The 17264-nt window shown below is 31.0% G+C and overlaps 1 protein-coding gene across 19 annotated transcripts in view; it reads right to left on the reverse strand.

Annotated features, from left to right (window-relative positions):
• Positions 1 to 17264, reverse strand: part of VPS13B (vacuolar protein sorting 13 homolog B) — a 685469-nt gene that overhangs the window by 611908 nt on the left and 56297 nt on the right. For all 19 annotated transcript variants that reach the window (XR_005650917.1, XM_039853834.1, XM_039853836.1 and 16 more), the window contains 6 exons: positions 14895 to 15069; positions 7360 to 7616; positions 2252 to 2347; positions 1691 to 1813; positions 1064 to 1201; positions 67 to 154 (listed from right to left, as the gene is read on the reverse strand). Coding sequence is in view for 18 of the 19 variants with exons in the window: in XM_039853834.1 (XP_039709768.1) it covers positions 67 to 154; positions 1064 to 1201; positions 1691 to 1813; positions 2252 to 2347; positions 7360 to 7616; positions 14895 to 15069 (877 nt within the window). In the remaining variant the exon portion in view is untranslated. The remainder of the gene's footprint in view (positions 1 to 66; positions 155 to 1063; positions 1202 to 1690; positions 1814 to 2251; positions 2348 to 7359; positions 7617 to 14894; positions 15070 to 17264) is intronic.

The raw sequence follows: 17264 nt of genomic DNA on the forward strand, positions 1-17264 counted from the left end.
TAATTGATTCTCATACAGATTTCTTTCTGTTGTTCGAGGAAAAGCAAACATGAAAGAAACCAGTACCTTTGCCACTGGTGTTCTCCATTGTATACAGGTAATCCATGTAGAAAGCTCCAAATCTTTGCATTCCAGCTATTTCAGTATATGTCTCCTGCCAACAAAGCAAACAGAACACACCTTGTATAGAAGAGAATTCTGAGTTTAAAATCTAATAAATATATCAAGAATCAGACACACATCCTTATATAGACTGTGTATCAACTCAAAGGATTACCAAAACCAAAACCAAAAAAAAAAGGTTATCAAAGAATTCACTTCTAAGAAAGGTAATGTTACTCTATTACAGAACACACAAAAAGGCATCCATAATTCTACTAAATATTTTGACCACTTTATCAATAATGTCTGGTTAATGAAGCAGGACAATGAACACTTTACCTTTATTACCATCACAGAACTGTCTAACAGAGTTAATCCTTGAATATTTCAGTGCACTTTTATGGAACAGTTAAAACACTAAAGATATACTAAAATATTTAAACACATGTTAATTATGCAGATCAAAATTAAATTCTTTACTTTTAACTATAAAAGCAAATCTGTAATGAAGAGGGTTAAAATGTAAATTATTCTATTACACTAATCTTCAGGTAACTTTTTGAATTTTTAAATTTATTCCATAAAAAATACATTAATATAATCTTATAGAAAAAATTCAAACAGTAAGATATATACATAGTAATATGTGAAATTCTTCATCTCTTCCCATAAATCCCACAATCCAAAAGTAACTGAAATTAAAAGAAATATTTCTATATGTATTCTCCATGACTACTTTAACAGTAGGGAATGGATACACACTAACTGTGGCTTCATACTAACGTAGAAACCTTTGTGAACTCTTCAAACCTCCCTAGATGTAGAAGATGGATGAAAACATTCTAAATGCCATATAAATAGCATTAAGAATATATTATTTAAGAAGATGGCAATCACAAGTATTCATATAGTGTCTACCCAAAAACAGCCTAGAAGTTGGCTCAAATATATATTCTCTGACCTTATGATGAGCTCCGTCCAAGATAAATTCTGCACGAGTACCATTATTTTCTGGGCTTCGGTAATCAAACAATGAATTTGTAAGGTATGTCAAACCTTTCATACTTAAGTTTTCACCACAAATGAAAAAACAGGCTTCCTGAAAATAAATGCAAATATTTTAAACAGGAGAAAAAACTCATTAGACCATTAAAGAAAATAAAACCTTGGTTTTCTCTCATTCGGCAGTCAATAGAAATCACTACAACTTAAACAGTCCTGTAATACAAGCAATGCTGTCTCCATTTTCACTGCCTATTTTGGCAAAGAACACTTTAAGAAACTAAAAAGGAACTCCAAGTAGCTGCCATAAACAAGAAAGAAGAAACATTTATGAATTGGAAAGTATTTGGAACTACTGTCCAGGTGTTAAATGCTACCAACTTTCTAAATTCCCTTGAGCTCCATAATTTCTTACAGGGAAAACAGCAAAGTTCTTCTCTTAGGCCAAAGATATATGTAGTCTAACAGATTTTTTGGTATGGTTAAACACTTCAATAAGCACTTCATTACCCCTACATTCTACCCACAAAAAAAAAAAAAAAAAAAAAAAAAAAAAGGCGGGAAAAGGAAAAATTTTTTGACTTACGGTTTCACTTCTATTCATATTCTCTTCAAAATCTTTAACACCCATAATTCCTTTAAGGCATATGGCTCTACAACCTACAAAACCAATCTGGCAATCAAAGAAAGGCTCTCCCATCATTAGGGCCTATAAGAGGAAAGGAAACACTGGAACTAAAAACTTGAATTTCATAAAAATGTCATAGGCTCTCTTTGTAGAATTTCTAAATTAGTGGAAACATCTTTAGGAGTATGACCTTTCCAAATTTATTCTCCTCAGATCATAAACCCTATTAAAGTAAGAAACTTCTTACTTGTCCATGTACCCTCAATAACTGGTACTTCATAAACATTAATCCACAAATACATATGAGCACATACATGTTAAGTGAAAAAATGTTGCATATTACAGTAAAATCTTTGTTAAAATAATTATTTCAACCAATACTACTATTAAAATAGAAATATGAAACTATAAATGTATTTTAAACATACCACTTATGATAAAAACCTGCATTTATTAAATATTAACTTTAAGGACCATTTAAAAGATTTTACAAATATATGTTCAATGCTGAAACATTACCTCAACTGTAGTTCCTTCTTGTTCCCAACACAATATTTCTTTAGACTTTACTTTCTGAGGGCTGTAATAACTACTCTCAGCTTGCATTTCAGTGAGCTAAAAAACAGTATAAGAATATTAAGTAAGTCAAATTAGTATTAAATAGCAATAAATTGTCAATATTATAATGAATTGACGGAAATGAGCCTAATTTTAAGATTCGGGAAATTTAATTATTAAGCAAGAAAACAGGTGGAACAAAAACAGCTATAACAGATTATCCCTGGTATAAAGGTTGAATATGCTAGTCTAAGCTCAGAGAATTTAAATGCCACCTTATTTTTATTTAACTTTTTTCTTAATACTATTGCTTAAAAAGGTGAAAGCTATGCAGCTATAACAGTCCCATAGTCATAAAATGGTTCCTATATTCTACCAAAATTGTACATATATTTTAACTTCAATTCATTTTATATTCACTAACATATTCAATCAGATTTAGTTCAATCATTTTCAAGATTTCTCCCTATTTGTAATTTAAAAAAAAATGCTGTGAAGAAACACAAATAGATTCGACAAACTCTTTCTAGTGCTATGAAAGAAGTAGGTTCATGGGCGTTTATTTCCAAAGTGTGTGTCTCAGAGATTCATCTAATTATGCAACAAATACTTACTTGAGTGCCTGCTAGATAACAAGTACTAACCCAGATGCTGACAAAAGAAAAAAATATTCTTGCTCCCCTGAAGCTTACAACATATTATTTGTAATTATCCAAAAATTAGCTAATTTAAAATATTTTTAAAAGGTATTTTTCTAAATGCAATGTGGTATACTGGTTTAGATCACGTAATAGATAAAGGACATTATGAAATTCAATTAAAGTCTGGAATTTAACAGTAATACACTAATGCTGGCTTCCCAGTTTTGACAAATGTACCGTGAAAACATAAGAGGTTAACAATAGGGGAACAGTGTAAGAAGTATATGTGAACTTTCTGTACTATCTTTACAACTATTCCAAAATAGTTATTTTTAAAAACTGGTTTTCTGCTCATGTTTGCAATGATTCAGTGACCCTTATTCTTGTAAAATGAATATACATTCTTCAAACTTAAATGTAAAGTCAAAGATCACATTAAAATATATATGTATAACTTAGGTCAAATAGAAGTCAATGAACCAAAAGTTATGATTTTAAGTATGACAACCTCTTTATACTGAGAATCAAGTAATAAATCTCATTTTTTTACAACAAAAAGTTTTTTATATAAGCCCTTATTTCTTGGATGCTTCCAGGACTGGTACACACATGTTGCAGTTTTCATCTACAATTCTATAATCTAAAATGCTTAAGTAAAATTGAATATTTTAAACTTGATCACCTTTCAGCTGTCTACAATTATTGCAGAGAAAAAGCAATTAATTGATTAAAAGGACTCAGACATTACAAGAACAATTTTCAACATTATATTTTAAATGTTCCTTTTAATTTGGCATGATTTTCATTGGATTCATATCAACTGTTCAGAATGCTAATGTAGAAACATGACCTTATTTTCTGACCAAAATATAAACCACAAATTAATTCCATACATTCTTCAAATCCAAGCTCAACAATGAATTCTAATGTTTTCCTCCTAAATATCAACACATTTCCTTAGAGAAACCTAAGACATAAATGTTTCAAACTTTTAAAAAGATGTATTAACTAATGACAAATATTGCCTCAGAAGTCTATAAAATGTTTTATATATAAATGCCTATTCTGACTCAGTTTAATACAATTCTTCTCATCAATGAAGTTAATAGAAATATAGAAACATACCAGAATAATTTCAAATTTAAAATAGGCAAAAATCATCAGAAAATTCTTTACTAGCAATCCTTAACATCTTTCACCAACTTAGTTTAAAAATAACTTCCTAATTTGGGTCATGTAAAGCTGGCAATATATCGTACAATAGTTGGCAACAGCTGGCTTTTTATTATATTTAAATATTTTATTGTTTTATCATTTTAAATAATCCAGACTGATACATATTCCTTTAGCTTGATCAAAAGCAAATTAGTAAATTTCACCTAAAATTTTCTAATAAAATAAGAAAACAATTTGTTTTGGTAAAAGTGTTCAAAAATAATAAATTATGGTGTTAAAAGAGCACAGCTAATGTATACATTTGTTATTTTTTCCCAAACTTCGTGAGCAAAAAGAAAAATCTTTTAAATCAATCATGCCATGACTGAACTTCTGTTGCAACTTATTCTTTGTATTTTTCAGCTTTCGTCATATTAGAAAATGCTAAATTTTAATTAGAAAACTCCTTAAAGACTATTAAAGACTATTTTAAAATAATTTTAATCTAAATAAAAAAGAAAAAATATTTTTTATCTACCATCTGCTGTAGTTATAAATTGTAAAGTTTTACTTATTGAAAAAACTTATTTCAAGTAGTTAACAAATAATCTAAGCAAAATTAAAAACACCATGAGTGCAGAAACTTAGTTTTGTTTTGTTTTGTTTCACTACTATATATCCAGTATCTAACAAGTTGCCTGGAAAAATATGTGTAATACTACCTCACAGGTTAGACACATTGAGTTTATATCCTTCAGAAAAATGCCTCCATGAAAAAAATAAAGCAAAGACAAAATTGGACGGATAAAAGTGGGGGGGGGGGATTTGAAAAATTTTAGAATACAGAAAGCAGATGAGATGGGTAGATGGATGGATTTATTCAACAGATATTTCTTTGTTGAATATGTACCAGGCAATTTCCAAGAGCTAGAGATACAACTAACCTTAAAAATTACCATTTACCGAGTTTGGTATACAATAAAAAGAATATCTACAATTTTCTGAAAAAGCTATTATTCCTTCATCTGTTGATGGGAATTTGGGCTGTTTTAACTTTCTGACAACTGTAAACAGTGCTTTTATTAATATTTATGTACATCTACTTGAGTACAGTTTTCAATTCTTTTGAGTATATAGCTAGGAGTAGAATAGCTGGATCATATAATTTTATGTTTAACTTATTGAGAAACCATTAAACTGTTTTCCACAGTGATTGTGCCATTTTACATTCCCACCAGTCTTCCCATCTATTTTTAACCAACTCCAACTAAATATGATTCCACTGGTGTCAAATCACAGTTCTGGTCAAGATCATCAAGAATTTCCATATTGCCCAATCCAATGATCTATTCTCACAAATGACATACTCCCTCCACTTTAAAATATGCAGGACACTTAACTCCCAGACATTCTCTACTTGTTTTTTGCCTACATCACTCACTGGTCACTTATTTTCAGTTTCCCTAGCTATTTCTTCCTCATCTTTCCAAATATTTAACATCACAGTGCCCCAGAGCCTGATCCTAGAATCACTCCTTTTTTCTATCTACACTGATTCCAGTCTTAATAAAATCATGACACTCAAATTTACAGACTCGGATCAAATTTCTAAACTTCAGATTCATAAATCCAACCAGATAGCTCTATGTGTATAGTGGGCATCTTATACTTGTCCAAAATCAAACTCCTGATATTTATTTCAAATCTAATCTCCTCACAATCCTCATTTCAGAAAATTTAGAACTCAATGCAGAAGTCATCCTTGGATCCTCTTTATTCACTTATATCTCGCAATAAAATCTATCAGTAAGTTCTGTCCTCTTGACCTTCAAAACAAATCCAAAATCCAGTTACTTTTACCACCTCCACTTGCTACCACCCTAATCCAAGCCAACATCATCTATTGCTTGAAAACTGCAATCCTTTCTGTTCTCCTTCTGCTTTTGTTCTCTTATAATCTATTTTCAACTCCGTAACCAGAGTGATGGCGGTCAAGAACATAACTCAGATCATTCTATAACTACTAAAAATCATCCAAAAACTTCCTATTGCACTCTAGATTCATGAAAAAGTCCCTAAAATGACCTACATGGTATTATAAGTATGTTCTTCTCCCAACCCCATTACCTCTCTGACTTGATTTTGCACTACACTGCCACATTAGCGCAACTACTACTACTACTAGCCCTACTACTCCTTGCTGTTCCTTGAACTTTGGGGGCTTTCATTGCTGTTCCTAGAATGTTCACTGCCACATATCTATAAAGCTTCCTCTTTCATGGATGGATCTTTGCTTAACTATTCCCCTCCTAATGGGCATACTATACCTATCTTCCTTTCCTTCCTTCTTTCCTTCCTTCCTTTCCTTCCCTTTCCTCCTTTTCTTTCTTTCATATTTATTTATAACAATTCATGTTTTAAGAACAAGGGATTTATATCCAATCTGTGGTATCTCTACAGTCACAGCAAAACCTAGCACACAGATGGTATTAACATATATTTGTTGAATGAATTAAATACTGTTCAGGAATATTACATGTGTGGTAAAACTATTATAAAAAGCCAAGGAATAAATAACCTAAAATTAAGGTTGGATTATATTCAAGGGGAAGAAAAGACAAAATACGATCAAAAAAGAACATATAAGAGGTGCCAAAGTACTAGTAATTTTATTTCTTAAAATAAAAGGGTGTCAGTTTATTATTCTTTAACCTGAAAATAACTACTGTATAATCTCTTCTGAATATATATTTTACATGTATTTGTTAAAATGAAGTGGTCAAAGTAAGTTAAACACTGCAAAAAAATAAATAGATGAGGACCTAGATAAAAAATTGGACTGTCTTAAAGAGTGAAAGAGAGGAAAGAGAGAAACTTATATAAACAACTCTTTTAAAGAAATTCAGTAATGAAAGTACAAAGATGAAACAGTAGCTGGAAGGGTACATGAATGCAAAGGAGATTTTTTATGTGCATTTCTTTTTTAATGAAAATATTAAGGCATCTTTGTATGCCAATTTAAAGATTTAGTAGGGAAAGAAAAACTTTCCATGAAGCTGATTTAAAAAAATAAATAGAGAAGGCCTTAAGAAGATGAGATCAAAATTGAGAGAATTCAGATGAGGGGACACATATCTTTATAAAGTAAGAATTGTTAGACTGTATCTTAACCCCACTAAGGGTAAAACAAACTTTAAGCAAGATCTGTGCTCAAAATCAAAATTTAAGTATTAAGCTGAGAGAGACAAGAACAGCAAGAAAAAGAAAACCTACTTTGAAAGTCACAGTTGCCTTTGTACAATAAAATCCTATAGAAACAATAGGATCCTTCAAAGTCTGTGCTTTTTGCTGTTGCGTGGTTGACGGAGAATCAATCCCAAGGTAGTCTTCCTCACCATCATCATAACTCACAATTGCAGGCACAAAGGACCAGGCCCATGATACCCATCCCTGTGGTTGTTCATCCTCTTGCTGTGAATACAACTCTTGGCCTTTATACTGCATATCTATTCTTGTTTCATCTCCAACACCTATCATCAAAATAAAGTCATTTTAAATAAATCAAAGGGATTTAACTAAGTGGAAAATTAGGAAGGTAAATTCTATAAAAATGTATCTTGCACATCTTTCTTTCTACCTGTAAAGTATAACGACATCGTACATTGGTTATTATTATTTGAAGCCAATAATTTAACATTACCACTTTTAAGTTTCTATATGTGGTACTGTATCAATCTCCTTTCAAAGGCCACAATTAATGTTATATAGGAAGTAGTTTATCATATAATTTTAAATGGATTTGATAAATACAAAGAATAAATTCATCCTTTGGCATTTTATTCATTAAACAATAATAATAATAAAAAGTACATCTCAAAAATAAGATTAAAGTGCTAAAAGAAAAAAAAGCAAAAAAAAAACAACTAACTTCTCTCGGAAATATAATATCAGAAAGATCCAAGAAAATTCATTTATTTCCTGATGCAATCAATGAAAAAAAGAGACTGGCAAGTGTTCCTTGGCAGAATGCACACCCTAAAAAAAGAATTATCCCAAAAGATGAAAGTAAATGTACAATGAAATTATTCTTACATGTAGTTGAGAAAAATAACAGTCTTGATGACTATTATTAGTGGGTAATATAAATTAGGATCTCTCCTAGTCTACAGATGAAAACTTATAGCAAAACAATTTTATTGGGTTACAAATTGGCAGACTAAGGATTTAAATTCCAACCAGTCTAACTCATTCTAGCTTTGTAAAGATAAATTCCAGCAAATTCTCTTAACATTATCCTAACGAAACAAACAAGAGTCATATATTCATGGACTTCAGAGAAAAAAATTTTTTAAAAAAAATCTAGGTATAATTCACAATAGCCAAGATATGGAAACAACCAAAATGCACAATGACAGATGACTGGATAAAGAAGTTATGGTTCATATATACAATGGAACATTACTCAGCCATAAAAAAAATGAAATCCTGCCATTCCCAACGACATGGATAGACCTAGAGGTTATTATGATGAGTGAAATAAGTCAAAGAAAGATAAATACCATAAGATTTCACTTATATGCAGAATCCAAGGAATAAAAAGAACAAGCTAATCAAAAACAGACTCACGAATATAGAGGACAATCTGGAGACGGCCAGAGGGGAGTAGGGTTGGGAGACTGAGGAAAAGCTGGGAAGGATTAAAGTACAAAATAGTAGTTGATAGATGGTGACAGAGATGGGGAGCACGGTATTGCAGACAGTAGTAATGTAATGGTTATGTGTAGAGCCAGAAGGGTGATACAGAAATTGGGGGGTCATTTTAAAAACTATATAAATGTCTAACCAATGCACTGTATACTTGAAACTAATAAGAAGCTAAAAAATATACATGGTATAAGAAGCCTCCAGCAAATTCAAGCATATCTACTCTTTAGTAATAAATCTATAAATACATGCACACTATTAAATATCATCCTCACTCAGATCCACTTCTAGCTTTTCTTGCTAGAAAAACTATTTCACTTTTTTAGTCCTATGAAAGGAGACTCTTAGAGCATCCTACACTTACAGGTTACAATACATGGCCATTTACCTTCTTCCATCTGGAAAGGAAAAGACTTAATAAGTAGTAATTAGAGTACCTACAATATAGTACTAAAATATAGTACCAAGAGGCCTTAGCCATTTTACTTCAAAATAAATGATAAAAGTTGCAAATCTAGAAAATGTTCTGCATAATCTTATTATCCAGCTGTTTGAGCATAAACATTATATAAATATCTATTGAGAACTAAATAAAGCCTGTCATTAACCATCCCTAATAAGATCGCAAATTGGAGACCATTACTGAATATCATCGTGGTTTTAAGTCTGGCCACCTCAACTCAGGTTGGTTCCACAGAGCTGGACTTGACACTTCTTGCCTAACTCACTAAAACAGAAGTATTCATTCACTGCTTAATCTTTTGAAAAAAAAGAAACATCACTAAGAGAGGTCTGAGAAACCAGTCACCATAATTAATACTTAATATTAGTAAAAAAATAAGGCAGATTTTGATGAAAGATGCTTTTGAAGTTCTGAGTCTTTGTTCACTGCCTTGTAAAAGAATGAATTAGGGTCTGAAAAGAAAAAATCATCTCCTTGATCTATGGTCAGAATTTCCTAAAATATTATTTTCCTTTGAAATAGTACATTTTAACCTGGAGCCCTTTGAAAGAATTCAGGAATTCCATGAATTTCAACAGAAAAATATACATTAATTATTTAACTAAAATGTAGCATTCTTTTAATTGTAAACTGTAACAAATCACAATCGCATCAGCAGTACCTTCAATTCTAATAAGATTATGCAGAAGTCAGTTTTAAGAAATAATGACTGTGAAGCTATCTCTAAATTTCATTTACACACATTACTACTTTGAAATGAGGATAGCTATTAGATTTCCTGCCATATTTTGTTATTTAATACGTTAACATAGAAGCACATTTAAAAATATACAACAAAAAAGATAAAATATATGAAATTATGATTTAAGGACATGAGTCATGAGAGATAGGAAACAAGAGAAATGAGCTCTATGATGGACCCAGTTTACTGCCTGGAAGAAGTTTCTAAAGTCAAAGCCAAGAAAGCGGGAATCTGAGCAGACCTCAAGAGCCTACTTCGGTGAGTAGTGAGTCCAGGAAGATGAAGATGCCTAGGGTAGAGTATCAAACAAGAAAGACCTCTTGAGATCTGCAGAGGGTCCCACTCCAGTCTACAGCTGAGTATTAATCAGTTTCAAGTAAGGAAACTACAGAGGCCATGAAAAGAACCACCAGAAAGAAGCAAAGCAAACATTCCCCAAGCTTACACAGAATTGAGAATAGTTTTTGTTCCCACCAGCAAGAAAGAAAAACTTCTAATTCAGAGGGCATCAGGCAAAGTATACAAAAAGGTAATTGTCTCAACAAAACTGGGACAAAACTGGGCTTATGCTCATGGTTGCTCTGATCTCATCTAAAAAAATCTTTAAAGCAAAATGTAAATGAATTAAATTGTTTCCAAGTAACTAAACTGTTTGCTAGAATATAAAAATATCCAGCACTCAACAGGAAATTTTCACAGTATCTGGTATCCAATTAAAAATTATTTATTGGTCATGTAAAGAAGGAAAACGTAACATGGAATGAGAAAAAATGTCAGTCAACAGACAAAGACCTAGGAATTACACAATTCACAGCAACAGTAAACGAGGACATTAAAACAGCTATATAAATAATAAGCAATACACGAGAAAGCATAAACAAAGAGAGATGACAGATATACTTTTTAAAAATCCAAACTGAACTTCTAAAGATGAAAAGTACAGTATCTGAGATGAAATATAAACTAGATGGGATTAACAAGAGATCAGATACAGAAAATTAGTAAACTTGAACAGAAACAGAAACTAACAAAAATGAAACAAAAGTAAAAAAAATAAATAAACGGAGCATCAAAGAGCTGTCGAACTTCAAGTAGTTTAATATCCATGTAATTGGAGACCCTGAAAGAAGAGAAAGGGGAACTTAAAAAGATACTTGAAGAAATAAAGTCCCAAATTTTTCTAAGTATATATGAAAACTATAAACCCACAGATCTAAAAACTTCAATGTATTCCAAGCACAAATAACATGAAAAAATAACACCAGGGCATATCAAAATTAACATGATGGAAAACTTCTGAGAATAGGTTCATAGACTTTATCAGCATGTCAAAGGAATCCATAGCACACACACACACAAAAAAAAACGATTAAGGATCTCTGGTTTAGAAAGATGAGAAAACTAATTCAGACTCCTCTGGAAGCAAATAGTAGAGTTGCTTTCTCCGTTCTTTTTAACATACAAGAAAAACCTAGTCACTTTCTTAGATCACAGAAAACAATAGTAATAAAGGAAATATTTAAAAATTATATTTCAACAATATTTAAAACTTCTGCTCAAGACACCTTTAAAAAATGAATTAGGCAAGTCACAGACTGGCAAAAAAAAATTCCCAAAAGATGTATATGACAAAGGACTTGAATTTAGAATACATAAAGAACTCCTACACATCAGTAATGAAACTCAAAAAGGTTTAAAAATAGGCAAATATTTAACATATACTTCAGAAAGATAGACATATTAATGTTAATAACCAATGAAAAGCTCGAAATAATTGCTGAGAAATGCAACTTAAAACAAGATACAACACATTCATCAGAATGGCAAAAAGTAAAGAAAGACTGATAACACCAAATGTTGACAAGGATGTGGAGCAACTGAAACTCTCATACACTGTTGATGGGAATGTAAAATGGCACAATCGCTTTGGGAAAAAAGTCTGGTAGTTTCCTTAAAAAAAAAAAAAAAAATCTAAAAATACAATTGCACTCTTAGGTATTTACCCAAGAGAAAGAACAGCACATGTCTACAAGAGACTTACAGAAGAATGTTCAGAGCAGCTTTATGGCTATTTATATTAGCCAATACTGGAAACATCCCCAAGTATCCATCAATAGGGGAATGGCCAAATAAACTATGGTATATACATACGGTATATTCCTACAACATACCTAACAATAAAAAAGGAGATAATTACTGATACATGCAACAACATAAATCCCAAAAATATTATGCCTTTTAGGGCAGTGATAATACTCCTCTGTATGATATCATAATGATGGATGCAAGTCATTATACATTTGTCCAAACCCAGAGAATTTAAGACACTAAGAGTGAATGGTAATGTAAACTATGAACTCTGGGTGATGAAGATCTGTCAATGAAGGCTCATCAATCACAACAAATGCGTCACCTTCTGGAAGGAATGTTGGTAATGGGGGAAGACTATGCATGAGTGAGGACAAAAGGTATATGAGAAATCTCTATATCTACCCTTCAATTTTGCTGTAAATCTAAAACAGGTCCAAAAAAATAAAGTCTTAACCCTTTTTTAAAAATATAAACATTATTCTTAATTTAAAAAAGAACACTTTCACAAGAGAGTACATACTGTATGATTCCGTTTACACAAAATTCTGCAACAAGTAAAACTAATCTATGGTTTCTTTAAAAATTCAAAACAGTGTTTTCCTGAGCAGAGGGGCAGTGGAGAATGACTGGAAAGGGCATGAGAGAACTTTTTGAGATGTTAATGATCTATATTTTGATGGGTATTTTGCGTCACACAAGTGTATGCATTTCTCAAAACATGCTGAATAGTGTACTTAAGATTTAGACATTGTTTTGTAAATTTAACCTTAAAAAAAAGAGAGAGTCAATAAATACAAACTCTAACAATATGCTGCTGAAGTCTAGGGATGAAGTGTACTGATATCTGTAAGTTACTTTGAAAGGCATCAAAAAGATTGGTTGAATTGATAAAGAGGGAGAGATGTTAGATAAAGCAAATGTAACAAGCTACTAATTGTAGAATCTAGATAATAAGTATGTGATGTGTTGACTGGATAATATTCAACTTTTCTCTACATTTGAAATTTGTCATAATAGCATGTTGGAAAAAAAATGAATTGAGTACCTCCTACGTGCTAGCTTTTGTTCCAGGTGTTAGACATTGTTCTTGTCTCAGGAGTTCATTGTTTGACAAGAATTCACTGTCTAGAGTGAAATAAAGGTATGTTTTATACCTATATGTGACTATTAATGTTGTTTCCTAAGTCTTTTTTAATGTGATAAGATTTTTAATAAGCAATAATTTAAATACTATAAAACTTGGCTGTTAAAAATGTGTAATTCAGTGGTTTTTAGTATAGTCACAAAGTTGTGCAACCATTAGCACTATCCAATTTTGAACATTTTCATCACTCCAAAAAGAAAACCTCTACCCATTAGCACTCACTCCACATTCCCTCCTCCCTACTACCCCACCCTGTTTACTAATCTCCTTTCTGCTTTTATGGAATGCCTACTATGTACATTTCATATAAATGGAATCATACATTTCTTTTTGACTGGCTGTTTCCACTTAAAATAATGTTTTCAAAGTTTGTCATGTTGCAGCATGTATCAGTATTTCATTCCTTTGTATATCTGAATATTATTCTACTGTACAGATATACCACAATTGTTTATCCATTCACCAGCTGATAAACATTTGAGTTGTTTCTACCTTTTGATTATGCTGCTGTGAACATTCTACATGTTTTTATGTAGACATATGTTATCAACTCTCCCAGGAGTAGATTTACTGGGTCATATGGTCTAATACTATGTTCAACTTCTTGAAGAACCAGATTGTTCCAAAGCAGTTATACCATTTTATACTCCCAGTAGAAAGATATCAGGGTTCCAATTCCTCCACATACTTGCCAACACTTGTTATTATACAAATCTCTTTGATAAGAGCCATTCTAGTGGTATCTCATTGTGGTTTAGATTTGCATTCCCTGTCATGACTAATGATGCTGAACATCTTGTGCTTTTTGACTATTTGGATAAATGTCTATTCAGGTCTTTTGCTCATTTTTTAATAAGGTTATTTGTTCCTAACTTTTAAATGTCCTTTTCTAAAGGCTATATGTATAGAAATTAATCATCTCCAAATTTCTCCTGAGTCTCAGACTCTTGCCAAGTCAATCATTCTTTTCATCCTCTTTCTACTTCAGATATTCATACCTCTATTTAATTAAACATACTATCATTCTACCATACATCATGCTTAATAGTTCACATGTCTGTCCACTCCATTTTATCTTAATATTTTAAGGGAAGAGAACACATCTTTTCATCTCTATATTTTCCTACATTACCAACGATAATGTTTTACACACTAGGCTTCACTAAAACAATAATAAATTGAAAACAAGTTAATCTAAGTATCTAAGTATACATCAATGAAGAAAATAATTCATTAATACTCCAATTAATTAACTAGGTATTCTACAATGAAGTATATATTTAAGTATAATTAATTACATATAATAATTATGTATTAAGTACATGTAACAAGTAGTTTAATAACTCTTGGTGAGTCTTTGCAGAAAAATTACTAATACTATAATATCCTAAAATCTTGAGGTTAAACTACCTTAACTTTTATAAAATATACATTCTGAACACTTATACCTATGAGAAATATTAAGGTTATTTTTAGCACGCAGAAAAAATAAAATCAGAATAGTATCCAACATGTAGAAAATTTTAAAAAAATCAAAGTGATGTCATACAATTAAAATAAAATCATCCATCACATGAGAACAGTGCAAAAATCAAAAATACATTTTTAAATGATGAAAACACTTTCTAAGAATAGGTCTAAAATAAAATTTTTATTATATTTACCTGTAAAGTTTCCTAACGTATCTTTATTTTGACAGGTAGAATCTTCCGTTTCTCCATCTTTAAAATTGCCTATTTCTCCATAGTAAAGAGCAATCCCAAGTTGCATTATACGGATAAACATAGGCAGTTGTTGATCTGTGATAGAAAGCTTCAAACTCTCTACTAAAGTATGAATCTATATTTTGAAAAAATAAAAACATCGACAAAATCATGTTCAAAGGAAGTATATTTTAACATAAGCATAAAAATGTTAAGTCTTAAATAGAATACAATGAGAAACAATAATGTCCCAAACATTTCTAATATTTAAGCCAAAATAATAGTTTATTTTAAAATCTTAGGAATTAAACATATGTTGCCATTATCAATAAACTTTAGATAGAAACTATATTAAGCCAAATGACATAAATGCAAATAGAAATAATAATGAAAGGATACAGTTACACTACATTTCCATATAACTATTCCAGAAAAAAAAAGTTACGTAACTAAAATAGAGTAGTTCCCCTCTTATCCACAGGGGATTTGTTCCAAGACCTCCAGCGGCTGCCTGAAACCCTGGATAGTACTGAATCTTATATATATTATGTTTTTTCATAAACATACATATATTTTCACTTCAAGGAAGCACCTGAAGGTTTCTCTTTGGCATACTCAAATTGCCAGGATCACGATTCTAATGCTTTGTGGCATTAAGTAAAATAAGGGTTATTTGAACACGAGCACTGCAAGACCACAACAGTCAATCTTATAACCAAACTTCTAAGTGACTAATGGGCAGGTAGCATATACAACATGGATAAGCTAGAAAAAGGGATGATTCACATCCCAGGTGAAATGAAGCAGGGCAGAGTGATTTCATCACACAACTCAGAGCAGTGTGCAATTTAAAACTTAGAAATGGTCTATTTCTGGAATTTTCCATTTAATATTATATTTTTGGAACAGAGTTGACCGCAGGTAACTGAAACTGTAGAAAGTGTAGCCACGAATAAGGGGGACCTACTGTACCCACTCTACAATGTTAAGATTATAATAGTACTTCCCCAAAACCTGAAATATCTGTTACGACCAAGAATAAAAGTTTCATGGTGTCATTTTAGTAAAATTTAAATCACTCTTTCCAGTTGTATTAACTAAAAAGAATATATTCATATCCTAAAAATACATGTTAAGAGAGAAAATTACTAACATTATACCTATGGAAGTATGGACATAGTAAAATTTTTATTGTCAAATATAGAAAACCAAGGGAAATATATGTTCAGAAAAGTTCTTCAAATTAATTTTAAAGAAGACATTTAAACATGACATAAAATTTACAACACGAATCAATGACAAGAAATAACATTAATTAGCAAATAGGATATATAGCAGTCAATCAAAATTCTCCTCACAGAAACAGACATCAATGGAATATAAACACAGCCTCAGTTTAATGGTTTCCTGCTGATTTATAAACATGGAGTAAAACCAATTAAGCCATAAAGTCAAGTCTCTCAGAAGGTTTATTTTGACTAACTGGTATTTATTTGCGTGTCTATGAAACATGAAAAAGAAGTAATGGTAATCATCATCTTTTTTGGGGCTAAAGGCAAAATAAAAAATTGTACTTGAAAGGAAAGAAAGCAGTTGGAAGAAGGGGTGTAAAATGCCATATTCAAATAAGAATACAGGTTTCTTAAAACTGACCTAAAAATCATACACTAAATAGACCACAGAGAGGTAAAAGAATGGTAAGAGAAGGAAGAAGCATGCAGTGCAGGCCTGTCAAGCTCTTCTTCGTTTGAGATTTCTCTACCACTTCCTTTTAAACACTGTATGGCCCCAGTAAAAAAAAAAAACCAATGATGGACAAAGAATCAATCTTCTATTTATTTATATATTTATACATCCACACACACACACACACACACACACAATATACACACATCTTTAAAATATATTTTATATATGATATATATGCTAAAATCAATAAGATTAATCCCCAATAGAAAAATGGACAAAAAAATCTGAATACCTTTTTCAAAGAACAAATGATCAGTGTACATATTTTCAAAAATCTAACAACTAATAATCAAATGTTAATTAAAATATATAAATTTTTGCTCAACAAGTTGGCAATTTTTAAAACATGATCATATTTATAGATAGCAAAAGTGTAATACAGGCATTCCCCTAAATGTTCACAAGCACTGACACTGGTTAAACCTTCCCAGAAACACAGATCACAGCCCTTAAAAAAATTTAAACCACTTAATAAAGTATTTTCAATTACAGAAATCATTCCTAACAAAGTAATCAGATATGTGGTCAAAGAAAAACTGAAAAACTGTAAAAAAAAAAAAAAAAATAAAATTTAAAAAAAAA

The sequence above is a fragment of the Pteropus medius genome, unplaced genomic scaffold, assembly GCF_902729225.1.
Source record: "Pteropus medius unplaced genomic scaffold, Ma_sr-lr_union100, whole genome shotgun sequence".
Taxonomy (NCBI): Eukaryota; Metazoa; Chordata; class Mammalia; order Chiroptera; family Pteropodidae; genus Pteropus; species Pteropus medius.